This window comes from Syngnathus typhle, linkage group LG3 (assembly GCF_033458585.1).
Source record: "Syngnathus typhle isolate RoL2023-S1 ecotype Sweden linkage group LG3, RoL_Styp_1.0, whole genome shotgun sequence".
Lineage (NCBI taxonomy): Eukaryota > Metazoa > Chordata > Actinopteri > Syngnathiformes > Syngnathidae > Syngnathus > Syngnathus typhle.
The window spans coordinates 13482981-13495681 of NC_083740.1; the positions used below are offsets into that span (position 1 = coordinate 13482981).

At 43.2% G+C, this 12701-nt stretch overlaps 1 protein-coding gene and 1 long non-coding RNA gene across 5 annotated transcripts in view; one reads left to right on the forward strand and one right to left on the reverse strand.

The window, feature by feature from the left end:
- LOC133151881 (WD repeat-containing protein 17-like) overlaps positions 1-6354 on the forward strand; it is a 62902-nt gene extending 56548 nt beyond the window's left edge. For 3 of the 4 annotated variants that reach the window (XM_061275280.1, XM_061275283.1, XM_061275281.1), the window contains 6 exons: positions 2584-2686; positions 2783-2884; positions 3126-3224; positions 4118-4185; positions 4265-4353; positions 6080-6354. In XM_061275280.1, coding sequence (XP_061131264.1) covers positions 2584-2686; positions 2783-2884; positions 3126-3224; positions 4118-4185; positions 4265-4353; positions 6080-6199 — 581 coding nt within the window. In that variant the 3' untranslated portion in view covers positions 6200-6354. Of the gene's footprint in view, positions 1-624; positions 1247-2583; positions 2687-2782; positions 2885-3125; positions 3225-4117; positions 4186-4264; positions 4354-6079 lie in introns of those variants that run through there. The other variant, XM_061275282.1, reaches the window with a different exon arrangement.
- LOC133151883 (uncharacterized) lies at positions 4000-4293 on the reverse strand. The gene is made up of 2 exons (XR_009714007.1): positions 4244-4293; positions 4000-4173 (listed from the first exon to the last, which is right to left on the reverse strand). It is a non-coding gene; the product is annotated as an uncharacterized LOC133151883 (long non-coding RNA).
- Positions 6355-12701: the final 6347 nt, after the last annotated feature.

A 12701-nucleotide genomic window follows, 5' to 3' on the forward strand; every position in this document is an offset into this window, starting at 1 on the left:
TCACATATACAAACCAGATTTGGTTGAAGTTGGGAAATTGTGTAAAATGTAAATAAAAACAAAATACAATGATTTGAAAATCCTTTTCAACCTATATTCAATTGAATACCCTACAAAGACAACATATTTAATGCTCAAACTCGTAAACTTTATTTTAATTTTCAAATAATAATTAACTTAGAATTTCATGGCTGCAACACGTGCAGTAGAAGTTGGGGAAGGCCATGTTTACCACTTCGTTACATCACCTGTCACGACTCGCCCCTCCTGTGTGCTCATGTCCGTGGTTTATGTCTGTGTGCTCGCCCCTCCCCTCCTGTGTGCTCATGATTAGTGTGATCATTCTCACCTGCCTCTTGTTACCTGTCTTGTATTAAGTCCTGTCTGTGCGTCACTCCCTGTCGGATCATTGCGTGTCTGTTGTGTTGTGTGTTAATGTCATGATGTCGTTTTGGTTCCTGTTGCTGTTGTCATGTCCGGCTGTCTTCTTGTTTCACGTCCTGGTCAGTCACTCAAGTTATTGTTTTGTTAAGTCGTGTCAGTTTGCCTTTTGAGTTCGCCAATAAACCCTGGTCCAAGCTGCATTTGGTCGCCCTGCTCCATTTCCACTCCGATTCCTGACAGAATTCAGCGACCAGCGCTTGGACCAACCGTTGCCCCCTCCCGCAACTGCTGCATGGTCGCCACAGAGCTGGGCTCCAGCGGCGCAAGACGCACGACCGCCCCGCGACCCAGTTCCGACGCCGCGGGTGCTGTGGCCGCCACCAGTTCCGGCGGCGTGGATCCAGCGGCCGTTACCCAGTCGGCCTTCGGCGGTGTGTGACGAGTGGCCACCACCAGACCCAGTTCCAGCGATGCAAGATGCACAGTTGCCCCTCAACCCAGATCCAACGGCGTGGAAGATGCTGCGGCCGCCACCAGTCCCGGCGGCGCGGATCGAGCGGCCGTCACCCATTCTTCTTTCAGCAGCGCAAGACGCACGGCCGACCCCCGACCCAGTCCCGACTGCGCGGATGCTGCGGCCGCCACCAGTTCAGGCGGCGTGGATCCAGCGGCCGTCACCAAGTTGGCCTTCGGTGGCGTGTGACGTGAGGCCCCCACCTTGACCCAGTTCCGACGGCGTGGATGCTGCGGCTGCCACCAGTTCCGGCGGCGCGGATCCAGCGGCCGTCACCCACTCTGCTTTCAGCGGCGCAAGACACACGGCCGACCCAGTTCCGACGGCGCAGATGCTGCGGCTGTCACCAGTTCCGGCGGCGCGGATCCAGCGGCCGTCACCCAGTCGGTCTTCGGCAGCGTGTGAAGTGCGGCCGCCTCCCCGTACCCTCCCGCCCCTTGTTGGACAGTTTCGGATGTTTTTCTTTTTTGGGACATCGGGAGCTGTCCCTTGTGGGGGGGGGGGGGGTTCTGTCACGACTCGCCCCTCCTGTGTGCTCATGTCCGTGGTTTCTGTCTGTGTGCTCGCCCCACCGCTCCTGTGTGATCATTCTTACCTGCCTCTTGTTACCTGTCTTGTATTTAAGTCCTGTCTGTGTGTCACTCCCTGTCGGATCATTGCTTGTCTGTTGCGTGTGTGTGCGTGTTGTGGGTTGTGTGTGAGTGTCACGATGTCTTTTTGGTTCCTGTTGCTGTCGTCATGTCCTGCTGTCTTCTTGTTTCACGCCCCGGTCAGTCACTTAAGTTATTAGATGTTGAAAACCCTAAATTCCTTGCAATTTTGCGTTGAGAAATGTTGTTCTTAGACTGTTCAACTATTTTCTCACGTAGTCGTGGACAAAGTGGTGAAACTCGCCCCATCCTTGCTTGTGAATGAGTGAGCATGTTTGGGGAGGCTCCTTTTATACCCAATCATGGTACCCAATTAGCCTGATCACATGTGGGATGTTCCAAAAAGGTGTTTGATGAGCTTTTCTCAGCTTTCTCAGTATTATTTGCCACCTTTCCCTACTTCTACTGGAAGTGTTGCAGCCATGAAATTCGAAGTTAATTATTATTTGGCAAAAAAACAATGAAGTTTATCAGTTTGAACATTAAATATGTTCTCTTTGTAGTGTATTCAATTGACTATGGGTTGAGAAGGATTTTTAAATCGTTGTATTTTGGTTTTATTTACATTTTACACAATTTTCCAACTTCAACCGAATCCGGTTTGTAGATTGTACAATGCTTTTGGAAATGGTATTGGTACATGTGATTTGTCAATGCTTTAACTGTTGCACTTTTCATTGATGTCCAAGTTTTCTTAATGACTAATTATTGGTTGCTTTTGTGTGAAACACAGTCAGTTTTTAGTACTTGTGTTTAAATTTACTTGAAATGGGGATTTGCAAAAAAACCACCACATTTTGATTCTACATCGAAGATTTCACTATATGATTTATTTTCATTGTTGGACTTGACTTGACCAATGTACTACACTTCATCATTCTACTGTATTTGGTCCTAAAATTCGACTGGTTACTATACATTTCAACAGTGCAAGAATTAGTTGTAATATTTGCTTGTAGTCAAATTTGTTTTTATGTTTGTATACATCTGCAGCATGTTTGATGACAGACTGGCTTTCATTTTAATCTTCATTAGAACAGCTGACTGGATCTGACTGGACGGTGGAGAGTATTCATCCAATACTTGACCTGTTGAGTTATATCAGAACTGACCGCCTCCTCATGGCTAAGTTCACTCAGTAAACCAATTATTATGGATTATTTCAATAACATCTACTTTCCATATAATGTCAGAACTGATCATCGTGTGTGTGTGTGTGTGTGCGTGCATGTAGAGCCCGCAGTGAGCTGTTGATCCTGTGTGGTTACATTGGTGGGTTGCTTGCCGTAAGAAGACAGTACTCCGGCATTGTACCTGCACTCTATGAATACACCAGGTACACAATGATTAATCCCTTACAAACGTGTACTCACACGTTTACAGAAAAGTGCACAAGTTTGTGTTCAGTTCAAGTTGACATTTGGTGGAAAATGCATGAATTTTCTCCAACGACCGGTGTGGCTGAGGCCGGTTCCCACTGCACCAGTCGACGATTATGTTTTGGCTAATAATAATCATAATTGCTAATACCAACATGTCCATGTGTGCTACCATCTCATTTTCCTTCTGTGACACAGTCAGTTGTTGAAACGGAGAGAAGTGAGTGTTCCTCTGAAGATTGACCAGCTGTCAATGGAATTGGATGCCTGGCGAGTATGCACTCAGAGTAGCGACAAGTAGGTGTACACACACATCATCCATCACAAATTCTGAGGCATATTTCGCCAAAGTACAAGATAGGAATTTTAAGAGTCCACCAGCAACATAAGGGACATTTTCACCAGCAACTCAGTATAAATTACAGATTGTGCCTTGTACCTCTGTCATAACACAGCATTTCATAAAACCATCATACCAACAGACAGTCAAATGTGTTGGTGGTTGTGTGATGGTCTGGGGTATTTATTTTTATATCAGGAAAATGCAGTTTTTGTTTGATCCATTCATTTTGGAGAAATAATGAAACAACCAATGGCTTTAAAAACACCCATTTTTAATGAGGAATAAGGCCACGCACCCCTCCTCTCCATGTCTTGATCACGGAAGGAAGAGCTCACAATTTTCCTATTGGAACTCATTGGTAAGACTATTGCTTAAAATGTACAAAAACAGCTACCAATTGGCACCAAAACTTATGATACTTCAACATATTAAAAGGATTAGCATCTCCGTGGCTGACTTTAGAGCAGTGCTTCTCAAATAGTGGTGGGCGCCCCCCGTCTGTCTATGTCCTTTCATCAGTCACCAACATATGCAAACACGATGCATTCCGAGATTCATGTATGGGCACTGAGTGTAATATTGGTGAAATGTATTAAACAAACACACGCCAGCAGATATAGGCAAATATTTCCCTTTGCAATGGATGCCCTCTATAGAATCATGTTCTATGAAAATATTTTGCTCTTAAATTAAATGCTACTACAACAAAAACAAAAAACTCACTACATATCAATGTCAAGTCAAACATTATTTTTAGTCCACAATTCTTTTACAAAAACAGCACAAATCATATACAGTATTGCATTTACTTTAAAATCTATATTTAGAACAGTGCCTTTTTTAATAGCCCTCCATCAGAGAGTCAAAAAGAGGACTTCCGCTGCCTTGAGAAAAGAATCCTGCCTGTGAACTCAGGTAAGAACAGTCACAAACATAAAAGTTCACTGAAACCAAACAATTGCATTTAAAATACCTCATGTCCTTCCTCCACTAGTCTCATGCGGTGCTGATTATGTGACAGGCTCCAATCTGCCAAGTCACTCTGATGTTCAACTTTCTTGTTTTACTGGTTCCAGAATACAGGTGTGTGTGGTTCTTTTTTTGGTTTGTATGATTAGCCTGTTTGAGTAGGCCTCTTGGGCACATGTGATCAGCTTGGTGGCTTGAGCTATGCTGTTAGCTTGCAATGACCCTTCTGTTGCTTTCACTGGCCTTCCCTTCTCTATGACACTCAGCACGAGTTGATTTCAGTTAAGATTACAAAATCACACATTATCACACAGGCTAGGCAGACTCACCCCTTTGCAGGAGGGCGGCCAAGAGTAGTAGAAGAATAGAGACCTTGGAGTAGGGATTTGACCTTCTTTCGCAATTTTTCAGAGAAGGCTCCAAAGTTGTGTCTCGATCTTTCTGGCATACATTAAATAGCCTCCTAGTAATTACTATTAGCATACCAAGCATTAAAGATAAAGAACTGGGACAAAATGTAACAAGCCATTACACTCAGCGGACAACTTGTTAGATATTAAATACCAGTGAAAACTCTTGTAATTCTGGCAAAAATTATGGAATTGCCAGTCTCAATAGTCTCTGACCATTCATTCAGATGTTTAAATTTGGAGAAAAAAGAAGCAGATCTAAGACCTGACAGAATAAAACTCGCTGACAGCCAACAACAACATTAACAAAGTCAGCAATAAATTAAAAAAAAAAAAAAAGATTCTCATTGTGGTAGCACGGTGGCTCACAATTCAGAAATTTGATTTCGACTCCGGCCGTCATTTGTGGAGTTGTTTGTCTACGTGTGACCTGTAATTGGCCGGCGACCAGCTCAGGGTGTACCAGCACACCCACGACCTTCGTCAGGATAAGTGGTTTGGAAGACAAAAGAATGGAATGATACTGTCACGGTCGGAATGAAGCAGGGCGATCAAATGCAGCTTGGACCAGGGTTTATTGACTGGAAAAGGTAGTTGGAAAGGAAGACAAGGGGAACAAGACCAACAGAAGCGGCAAACTAACATAACTTAACGGACCGACCGACAGACTGACCGACGGATGGCAAACAGAAAACGACCGATGCAAAAACAGAAAGACAGGAACGACGAGAGACAAGAAATAATCTGACAAGGTTGTGACACGCAGACAGGACTTAAATACGTGACAGGTAACAAAAGGCAGGTGAGGATGATCACACTGATCATGGGCACACGAGGGGAGCGGCGAGCACACAGACACACGGACAGAAACTATGACATACATTCAAATTGTACTGCAACTGTGCTTTAATGATAATTGCCCAACTGAAGTGTTAGATATTTATGCACAGTATATAAGTATGGTTAAGGCTGCATAGTAATAAATAACATCGGTCATTTGGTAGATTATTTTGGCTGATGCTTTAAGGTCCATAATTATTACATCCAGGCCATTGAGTCTGCCAGGTAAGTGGCAAGTGTGGTGTGTTGAATTGTTTCTTTCTTATTGGTTGGGTTGTCATGATTCCAGATTTTTGTCCTCAGAATAGAGTGATTCAATTTTTCCCTCTGCTTGATATAAACAAGTAACTTACTGACAAGCACATTTGTTTTATTTTATTGCTCTGACTGTTTCTTCAAACCAGTACGTTTCCATTGGAAATTACTTCAGTTTTGTGCCATGTCTGTGATTTGTCATGTTTTTCTACAAAACTAAACAACAGAATGAGGATATTCCTCTGAGACTGGCATCATTTATCCCTGGGTTGTTTGTACCAGTGTGCAGAAGTGCTTTTTAAAATGGAACTATTTTTTTCTTTTTTTACATGCAGGGTCCAGTGTTTTTACTTGAAGATGGCAAATCAGCTATTTCCCTGAATGATGCTCTGATGTGGGCAAAAGTCAACCCCTTCTCTCCACTAGGTACAGGAGTGCGTATTAACCCCTTCTAACACCCCACCCACGCACACGCACTACGCACGCACTCAAGGAGGGTGCACGAAAGACATCAGAATAAAGTCCTTTAAACAAAGCATTTGTGGAACTACAACATACAATGTTAAAATGTTATAAAAGTAATGTTATAAAAGTTCCTGTTTGTACATTTTCTCTCTGTGTGGGGAATCATTCTTTGTTGTTTGTGTTTGTACATGCGTCATAAATATGATAAGCCTCTGAGTTCAGTTTATTGCATCACTGTAAAAAGAACAGTTGGACAGCAAAATGAAGCTGGTGTTGCATGGCTGTGTTGTTTTGTGTCGTTTTCTTCCCATAATTGTATAAATAAGAAAAATATAGATTATTGGTGGCAGTCATAGCGGTATGAAAAGGCACTGGCAATGAATGAAATATACAATACTAAAGCTCAAAGAGCTTTGATATGTCATGTATGAATGGAGCAGGGTGACCATGTGCAGCTTGGACCAGGGTTTATTGAAGGGAAGGGGGGTAGTGGAGAACAGAGGCACAGGTGGGACAGAGGCTCACTGACAGCGGGCAGGTAACAGAAGTCCACTCGGACAAGGAACAGAGACAGGTTGACCGTGAGCCTACACACGAGACCGGGGGGAATGCACAAGCGGGACAGGAACAACAGCAGCAGAAACAGATGGACATAAACAGAGGAAGAAACACGCGAGCAGGGTTTAAATACAATGGTAAACAAGAGGGAGCAGGTGACAGTCATTACGGTGATACGGGGGCGTGGCTGAGGGAAAGTTTGCGGCTGAGTGGCATGTGGCACGGGCACGTGACATGATAATGTGATTGATTCAACAAAATAATGTACCGTTTTTTTCCGTGTATAATGCGCCCCCATGTATAATACTGTTGCATGGCATGGTGATGCTGGAAAAAAGCCTGTACCCATGTATAATACGCAGCCAATTTTTTTATTATTTTTTTTAAGTCCCAATGATCGTCACACACGCAGGGAGGCAACGGGTCCCATTTTTATAGTCTTTGGTATGGTCGTAACTAGGCTGGATGTATTTTTTTTTGTTGGCGTTGATTTCGCCGACTGCCCGTAAAGGCACCACCGCGATCAGTGCGGACATGTGAAAAAGGCGTGCGGACATGTGAAAAAGGCGGCTCTGTATGGGAGAGAAGTTGAAGAGGAATAAAAACACCCTTGGAAACCAAAACTTGCCCCTCGTCGTGACTCGGAGCCGCAACAAATGTTTCGGATTTGTGTAGGGTACATTGTGACAGCAAACGAGCAGGTGATCAAGCAAGCGTCTGATACGAGAGCATTGCGGTCGTATGGAGCGTGTTTGAAGTGAACAGCAGAGACGAAAGGAACAAGGCAAAGTGTTGTGAAATAAAATATTACCTGTAATACGCATTTTGTTATTTGCTGATTGAAACAACTGATTGTGTCTTGCGCATCCGTTCTGCGCATCGGATCCATAGTGCGCATGCGCAGTCATACTGCCTCCGTATGACGTCCGGTCCGCGATGGAGATTAAAAAACAACCATCAAGGATTGAACCATCGCATCAAACGATGTGTCGTCAATTATGAATTTTACTGACTAAGTGGGTTGGGCAGGATGGCTGAATGCGATGCGCCATTGACAACAAACAAGAAGAAAGGTGATTTCAAGTTTTATTTCGAGGGAGATTTGTCATGTCTCGTCCCCAGTTTTGCTATGTGTCTAGGTTGCCATAGTTTCTGTTCGCGTCGCCCCTCCCTTCCTGTGTCACCTCAATCAATGTAACGTGTTTTGTATTTTAGTCCTGTCTGCCCCTCGCTCACCGTCGGATCATTGCATGTGTTACTGTCATGATGTCTGTTTGGTTTCTGTTCCTGTCTTTGGTAATGTCACCCTCTCTTTTTGTTCCACGACTTTGTCGGTCAGTCCTGTTGTTGGTTTTGTTGTACCATGATTTTCTTAAAAAAATTAAAAAATTTTTTTTTTTTAAAAATTGTACCCATGTATAACGCGCACCCCATATTTTAGGACAATAAATTTGTTAAATTTTGCGCATTATACACGGAAAAAAACGGTAATCGTTTATTCATGCTTTATATTAGCTATAATTTCACAGATGGAGAGTTAAATTGGATGTGTTTTATTAGATGCATTTACCTTTTCAGAGCTGTCAATTTCTCATGGATTGTCCGTATTTTGTTGGTCAAATGTCTGAACATAACCTGGTTACGACTGGAACATATGATCTGGATAATAAAAAAAAATCATAAAAAGAAAAATATCATCCATCACATCGCCCACACAGGTAGGAAACAACCAGAAATACAGAAAAAAGGTAGTGATGATGTAACTAAGATTATTCCAGGTTTTGAGTGTGTGCGTGAAGGAACAGTTTTTTATCAGGGTATGGCATGAATTCAATTAGACTTTTCTGATAAGGTTTTGGTCAGGTACGCGGCAGAGGGGGTTGTTAATCAGTTTCAGGTGCATTGGTGTTAATGGAATTAACAACAGGTGCACTAGAGGGGCAACAACGAGACGGTCCCCAAAACAGGACTGGTTTTGCAGGTGGCCATTTCAAGTTCCTCCCTCTTGATCTTTTCTAACTGTTTTTCCACAAGTGTTGGCTTTAGCTAGAGTCATTATCACGACTGGGAGCATGAGGCGATTTCTTAACCCTCCTGAAGTTGAGCAGATTGTCCAACTCCTCCAGGATGGCACATCCATGCGTGCTGTTGCAAGAAGATTTGATGTGTCTCCCAGTACAATCTCCAGAGCATGGAGGAGATTCCAGGAGGCAGGCAGTTACTCTAGGAGAGCTGGACAGGGCCATAGACGGTCCTCATCCCATCAGCAGGACCGATATCTGCTGCTTTTTAAGCAATAAAATTAAAAAGGCTTATAAAACATAAACCAAACGTTGGAGGTGGTCATTTCTTCATGCGCAGTGATAAACTCGGCACTCTAAAGCACCCGAGAGCGTTTTTTTCGATGCCAACCTAACCAGAGTGACGGGAGCGGCACAATTCAGAAAAAGTGCTCAGCTCGCCGAGAAAATGCGATTTAAGCAATACAATTAAAAATGCTTATAAAACATAAACCAAACGTTGGAGGTGGTCATTTCTTCATGCGCAGTGATAAACTCGGCACTCTAAAGCACCCGAGAGCGTTTTTTTCGATGCCAACCTAACCAGAGTGACGGGAGCGGCACAATTCAGAAAAAGTGCTCAGCTCGCCGAGAAAATGCGATTTAAGCAATAAAATTAAAAATGCTTATAAAACATAAACCAAACGTTGGAGGTGGTCATTTCTTCATGCGCAGTGCAAGGAGAAACAGGCTGAGCACTGCCCGAGCCCTACAGAATGACCTCCAGCAGGCTACTGGTGTGAATGTCTCTGTCCAAACAGTCAGAAACAGCCACGAGGGTGGCATCAGGGCACAACGTCCTGTACTGTACCCTGTGCTCACTGCTCAGCACCGTGGAGCTCGATTGGCATTTGCCATAGAACACCAGAATTGGCAAGTCAGCCACTGGCGCCCTGTGCTTTTCACAGATGAGAGCGGGTTTACCCTGAGCACCTGTGATAGATGTGAAAGGGTCTGGAGAAGCCAAGAAGAGCGCTATGCTGCCTGCAACATCATTCAGCATGACCGGTTCGGTGGTGGGTCAGTGATGGTCTGGGGAGGCATTTCCATGGAGGGACAAACAGACCTCTACAGGCTAGAAAACAGCAGTCTGACTGCCATTAGGTATCGGGATGAAATCCTTGCACCCATGGTCAGACCCTACGCTTGTGTAGTAGGTCCTGGGTTCTTCCTGATCCACGACGATGCCCGGCCTCATGTGGCAGGACTATGCAGACTGTCTCTGGAGGATGAAGGAATTGATACAATTGAATGGCCCTCACGATCACCTGATCTAAACCCGACAGAACACCTCTGGGACATAATGTTTCAGTCCATCAGACGCCGCCAGGTTGCTCCTCAGACTTTACAGGAGCTCACTGATGCTTAGACAGATCTGGGAGGACATCCCACAAGACACCATTCGTCGTCTCATTAGGAGCATGCCGTGACGTTGTCAAGCATGCGTACAAGCACGTTGGGGCCACACAAATTACTGAAAATAATTTTGAGTTGCAGAAATTGATGAATTTAGGCAAAATGGACGAGCCTGACACATAATTTTTTCACTTTGATTTTTGGGGCGTCTATACAGTGAGCCCTCTGTAGCCTAACAACTTTTATTTCCATCAAAAGATGTGGCATCCTTTTGTTCCTGAGACATTAAACTGTCCATATCAGTATAGATATCCAACATTTTTGTTGTCACCGTTGAAATCTGATGTGTTTTCAAAGTGTTAATTGAATTTTTTTGAGCAGTGTATATAGTGTATATATATATATATATATATATATATAGTGTATATATATATATATATATATATATACATACACACATATATACACACATATATACACACATATATAACAAATATAGGCTTACAGGTGTATTAAATAAGTACATACATGAGCTGTCAAGGTGTCATGGTCTTGATTTTATTTTATATGCTTCCACCTGCTCCAAAGCTTTAATTACTTTTGATTTTCTCTTTTAGTCTCCAAGCACAACTCTGGCAGCTGCCCCCTTTGCATACATGCATATGAGGATAAGGTAAAACAACATCAACAAACAGTATATTCAAATGTCAGTTATCACTGCTCAATGTGTGGTAATTGGCAGCAAACATCCTTCTAAGTCAAAACACAAATGCAAACAATCCCACATGGTTTTTGTGCAAGTATTACTTAGGTAATAATAGTTAGTTACAGTAGTGACACTACTTAATTACAGAAGCTTCATGATTGACTATAATGGATATATATATATGTATATACCGTTTTTTTCCGTGTATAGTGCGCAAAATTTTACTAATTTATTGTCCTAAAATCCGGGGTGCGCATTATACATGGGTACAAAAAAAAAAAAAAAAAATTTTTTTTTTTTTTTAATTTTTTTTTTTTTTTTTTTTTAAGTCCCAATGATCGTCACACACGCAGGGAGGCAATGGGTCCCATTTTTATAGTCTTTGGTATGGTCTTAACTAGGCTGGATGTAATTTTTTTTGTTGGCGTTGATTTCTCCGACTGCCCGTAAACGCACCACCGCGCTTCGTGCGCGCACGGGACAGCAAACGAGCAGGTGATCGAGCAAGCGTCTGATACGAGAGCATTGCGGTCGCATGGAGCGTGTTTGAAGTGAACAGCAGAGAAGAAAGGCAAAGTGTTGTGAAATAAAATGCACAGAACGGATGCGCAAGACACGTCAGCTATATAAAGAGCGAGAGTTGTTTTCTTCCTATTAGTTTCAATTCACAGTTTAATTAGCAGTTTCAATCAGCAAATAACAAAATGCGTATTACAGGTAATATTTTATTTCACAACACTTTGCCTTGTTCCTTTGGTCTCTGCTGTTCATCCTAAAACACAAAGGCGCTCTTTAAGCAATGCCACAGTGAGCGCCCGGCGCGCTGCACCAAATTAAGCTCCCTGCGCAGTGCGCACTGAGGTCCACTTAAATTTTAGAAAGTACATCAGGACTTTAAAAATATCTTCTAAATTTCAGCGACGGCTCTGTCACAATAATCGGCCAGCCCGGTGCAGTTGGGCGGTCGGCGGCGCGCTACGGTTGAGCGTTCTCTCGCACGCTCTCTCTCTCGCTCTCGCACACACGCAAACCGGATATCATACGGAGGCCGCCATTACAGATGCGCAGAACGGATGAGCAAGACACGTCAGCTATATAAAGAGCGAGAGTTCAGTTCTCTACCTAAATCCGTATTACAGGTAATATTTTATTTCACAACACTTTGCCTTGTTCCTTTCTTCTCTGCTGTTCACTTCAAACACGCTCCATGCGCACGGAGCGCGGTGGTGCGTTTACGGGCAGTCGGAGAAATCAACGCCAACAAAAAAAATTACATCCAGCCTAGTTAAGACTATACCAAAGACTATAAAAATGGGACCCATTGCCAACCCTGCGTGTGTGACGATCATTGGGACTTAAAAAAAAAAAAAAAAAAAATTTTTTTTTAAAAAAATTCATAAAAATTCGGTGCGTATTATACATGGGTACAAGCTTTTTTCCAGCATCAGCATGCCATTTTTAGGGGTGCGTACTATACATGGGGGCGCACTATACACGGAAAAAAACGGTATATATATATATACACAGCAGTAGTGCTTCTTCCTGGTTTTAAAAGAAGAGAGAAGAAAACAACAAGGACAAAGAAGACGATAACCAAGAAGATAACGACGACCAATAAGAAGCAGCTGAGGAGGAACAGGCATGGCCATCAAACTTGATTTTAAAGGTTGAACGTCGCATTAATCCACCAGGATTGTACCCTTGGCTAAAATGCATGGCAGGAGTTGTTCTGGTAAGCCATTTTAGGATCAAATAAAAAGATTTTAACTGAAGTTTTAGCCAACGTTCCGTTGTATTAGTCTGTTGCCGGCG